The sequence below is a fragment of the Benincasa hispida genome, chromosome 3, assembly GCF_027475165.1.
Source record: "Benincasa hispida cultivar pf3 chromosome 3, pf3_genome.v1.1, whole genome shotgun sequence".
Classification (NCBI taxonomy): Eukaryota; Viridiplantae; Streptophyta; class Magnoliopsida; order Cucurbitales; family Cucurbitaceae; genus Benincasa; species Benincasa hispida.
Window position 1 is genome coordinate 14,355,580 of NC_143480.1, and position 4,864 is coordinate 14,360,443.

The following is a 4,864-nucleotide window of genomic DNA, read 5'->3' on the forward strand; positions in this document are numbered from 1 at the left end:
ACTACTACCTAACTGTTGTCATAGTATAAGGTATGGGCAAGTTCATGTTTGGAACCACTTCCAGATCACTCAGGAACTTCCTTAGCCAAATTGCTTCCTTTGTTGCTTCACAAGTACTTACATACGTAGCTTCTATAGTGGAATCTATCGTGCATCCTTGCTTGATACTACGCCATACTATAGCTACCTGTTTAGGGTAAACACTAATCCTAACGTGGATTTTCTAAAATCCTTGTCAGTTTGGAAATCAGAGTCGGTGTATCCTGTAAGGATCAAATTCTTAGCTCCATACACTAGCTTGTAGTCCCTTATTCTGCTAAGATACAAGGATCTTCTTAACCACTATCCAGTGGTCTAACCTTGGATTGGACTGATACCTACTAAAAATTCCCACTGCATAATAAATGTCTCCTAGTGTAGAGCAGAACATACATTTAACTGCCCACAGCTGAGGCATAGGGAATACATTTCATATCCTTAACTTCTTGAGGTGTCTTAGGACACTGTTCCTTAGACAAATGAACCTTGTGCCTGAAAGGTAACAAACCCTTCTTAGAGTTCTGCATCGAATATCAAGTCAACATTGTGTCGATATAAGTTGTTGAGATAGAGCTAGGGTTCAATTCTTGTGATCCCTAATGATTTAGATCCTAAGTACATATCGTGCCTCTCTTAAATCTTTCATTTGAAAATGGGTTACCAACCATTCCTTAATGTCAGTAAGGTACCCTACATCATTCCCAATTAGTAGGATATCATCCACATAAAGTATTAGAAAAGCTACTTTATCGTTGATGATTTTCTTGTAGATACAAGGTTCATCTACATTTTGATCAAGACCAAAAGATTTTATCGTTGTATCAAATCTAATGTTCCAAGTTCTAGATGCTTGTTTCAACCCATAAATGGATCGATTCAGCTTGCAAACTTTTTGCTCCTGACCTTGGGCTATGAACCCCTCGGGTTGAGACATAAAGATATTTTCCTCAAGATTGTCATTCAAAAAAAGCAGTCTTGACATTCATTTGCCATATTAGACGAGAGAATTCTTATAGACTTAAGCATAACAACAGGGGAAAAAGTTTTCTCATAGTCAACCCATTCTCTCCAGGTTTAACCGTTTGCTACAAGTCTAACTTTGAAGGTCTATATCTTTCCAGCTATATCTCTCTTTCTTTTATAGATCCATTAACACCCTATGGGTTTAACCCCTTCAGGTAGATCTACAAGCTCCCATACTGAATCGGAGTATATAGACTCCATTTCAAGGTCCATACTTTGACCCATTGGTCCTTGTTTATGTCATTCATTGCCTGTTTATAGGACAATGGATCCTTAACACCATCACCTGGTATGACAACCTAAGTTTTAGTTAAACCCAAGTAACAGTCAAGTTGTATCACAACCCTTCCACTGCATCGAGGCACTCTCAATGATTGAGAAAGATGAGACTAACTTGTAGTGTTGGCTTCTTCATTAACTCTTGAGAAAGGACCAGTTGTATCAACAACCCTAGTTGATTCTTCAGTAGCTTCACTTAATACTATTTTGCTACATGGTTTATGATCTCTCATGTGATCTTCCTCTTAAAATGTAGCATTTTTTTTTTAATACAGACACTTTATTTTCTTGAGGGCCATAGAACAAACCACCTCTCATTTCCTTAGGGTAACCAACAAATTGGCACAATCTTGAACAATGTTTCAACTTCTTAGGATTTGTCATTAACACATGTGCAGAACAACTTTAGATTCTGAAGTAACGTAAACTTGGCTTACGCCCCCTCCATAACTCAAAAGGTGTTTTAGAAACACTTTTTGAGGGAACATTGTTCAAGATGTGAACTATAGTCTCTACTATATGCCCTTGAAACGAGTAAGACAATTGATCATAGCTCATCATAGAATGGACCATATCTAATAACGGTCTATTTCTCCTTTCTAATACACCATTTTGTCGAGGTGTACCAGGCACTGAGAGTTGGGATTGAATTCCATGTTCTATCAAATAGTCCTGGAATTCAAAATCCATGTACTATCCACCCCGATCAGACGAAGTGTTTTAATTGTTTTAACTAATAGGTTTTCATCTTCAATCTTATACTCTTTGAAATTTTCAAAAGCTTTAGACTTATGTTTCATTAGGTATAAGTAACCATACCTCAAATAATCATCTATAAAAAAAATGAAGCATTCGTACCCTCCTCTAGAATTTACAATCATCGGACTACATAGATCAAAATGTATGAGCTCTAAGGGCTCTTTGACTGTATAACCTTTTCCCTAAAAGGTCTTTTAGTCATTTTTCCTTCGAGACAGGATTGACATGGAGGGTATGAATCATTTTCTAACTTGCTTAAAAGTTCATTCTTTACCAATCCCGATCTTATCGAGATTCATCTGGCCTAATCTCAAATGCCAAAGGTATGTATCATTGTTACTTGGAGAAATTCTTTGCCTTTTAGTTTGAGTATTAGCAATTTTAAACATTTCAAGATTTAAAACAGCTTTTGATTTAGTTGGTCTTAACACATATAAGTTGTCTTCTAGTGTAAATAAATAATCACACCATTTTTCATAATGAACACTTCATTTTACTAAAAGAATATGAGTATTATTGTTCAATTAAACAAGAAATAGAAACAAGGTTCCTCTTCATCTTGGGAACAATGTATAAGTTTTCCAAAAACAAAAATCTATTTCCAAAATACAACTTAACAGCTCCCACTATACGAGCTAAAATGGCATCTTCCATTCCAACCTTGAGCGTCATTTCACCATCTTCTAGCTGCTGAAAGGAACTAATTCCCTATAAAGAAGAATAAACATGATTAGTGACTTCTGAATCAAGTATCTAGGCATCATGGTCATTTGCCACTAAACAAGTTTCCAAGACTAGTAAATCATATTTACCTTCCTTCTTTTTTTCTTCTTAGCAAGGCAATTGAGGCAATTGTGTTTCCAATAACCATCCACATTACAGTGGAAGCATTTTCCCTTGTTAATCTTAGCTTTTCCCTTGCCTTTGCCAGTAGCAGGATCCTTCTTCTTCCCTCATTTCGTTTTCTAGATCTTCTTAGTACCAGAAGTCGAAGGAACGACTTAGTTATAGAGGATGAACCCTTATAGAACTTTTTAGAATGGACAACATTTGCCTCTCCTTCTACTGGTAAAACTTTCATAAGAGACTAAAAAGTCTGTAACTCGATTAGAAGGGTAACCAGATTGTATTATATTTTGTTCATTACCGCATTGCTGTGGAACTGAAGAAAACTTTTTTAAAGAGATTCTAAAATAAAGAGCAACTGACTCTGCTCGTTTATGTCCGCACCATTCATTTCAGCGACATTGAAATGGACCATTAAATCAAGAGCATATTCTCTCATTGATTGGCTCTCTTTCATGCGCACATTATAAATGTACTTGAGGGCCTCGTGTCGGATTCGAGGGAACAGTTGTCCAGACATCTCCTGGAGGGACTCCATGATCTGACGTGTAGTCATTATAGCCTCATGCTTCTTGGTAAGAATGTCAGACAGATTTGCCAAGATGTAGACTCGGGGCTTATCATTGGCATTCATCAAATGGTCATAAGCATCCTTCAACACTTGAGATGCATTTCGAGCGGGAATTTGAGGGCATTCCTTCGTCAAGACAAATCACAGATCATTAATAACCAGAATCATATTCAAGTTAGATTTCCATGTCGCATAGATTTCATGGATTAATTTCTTATTTTTAAGCAAAGATATGATTGTGGAAGACCTGCTAAAACATATAACAATCAATTGACCTTATTAGTTATCTTTGTCATAACCCATTACATAATTATCCAGTCAATTTAGCAAAAACGCATGCAATCATAGAACCCTAATTAAACTATTGATTTCAATTTTTTTTTTTTTTTTTTTTGGCAATGATACTTCAGAGGTTTAGAGCAATAGCCACCAAAGGGTGATCAGCTACTTCTCCCTTGAATTCAGACATTCTCAGCCAATCAATAATACCATAATAACTCTCATTCCTATAGTTTTTAGCTATCGTTGTTTCGGTTAAGGATTCATTAACTACTTAATTCATCTCGTAAGTGTGGTCCTCCCATTTTTGGATCTCAGAGGTACGCTTCAACAGGTTACCAAAGGGAAAGAACTGTTGAAGATTAACCTAAGAAACTTTATCTATTGCTGGAGTTTGCATTGTTTCGACCTCTATGATGAGGCCTCTGAAAGGATGGTCGCTTTAGGATGACATGCAGGTGGACCATAGGAATCTCACAGTGCAACCTAATGGTGGAGATTGTGGGATACGTTGACATGGTATACTTTCCCCATTCACCTTGTTATTGACCCATGTAAATACTCTCCAAGGGGAGGCTGCTCCCATGGCGATACGAAACTGAGCATGAATCTCACGGTGTGAACTCTTGGGGATGTGGGAGCTGAAGTTTGATATATCATATATACCAACTTCTTCCCACTAAAGTTTTCTAATATTGTATTAGAATTTTATTATACTTAGTTAAAACCCTGGCTAATGACTTTTCTAAGTCCTTTAAATTTGCTTAATATAATATTTATATTGAAAAATTTAAACAATAGTTGATTTCATTTATTAAACCTTTTAATAAAATCAATCATTTATTGCATGCTTATAAAATATTTGCCCAATTCACCTTTCAGGTCGGTTCCTAGGTGGAGATGTTCAGTTTCCGCCAGCTTAAATATCCACTCTTAGACAGAACCTTCCTTAGACAAAGGTCCCTTATGAGCAGTTATTTTATAAATTTATTTTTTGTTGAAATTCATTTTAATCCTATTAAAACAAATTAAAAAGATTAACCTATTCCTAATCTCATTAAAAATAAC

At 36.0% G+C, this 4,864-nt stretch overlaps 1 protein-coding gene across 1 annotated transcript; it reads right to left on the reverse strand.

Moving 5' to 3' along the window:
* Positions 1-3,277: 3,277 nt before the first annotated feature.
* On the reverse strand, positions 3,278-4,382 carry LOC150037042 (uncharacterized). Its single transcript, XM_090311858.1, has 2 exons — positions 4,275-4,382; positions 3,278-3,643 (listed from the first exon to the last, which is right to left on the reverse strand). The coding sequence occupies exons 1-2, from the start codon at positions 4,380-4,382 to the stop codon at positions 3,278-3,280; spliced, it is 474 nt and encodes a 157-aa protein (XP_090167984.1).
* Between the last annotated feature and the right edge of the window lie 482 nt (positions 4,383-4,864).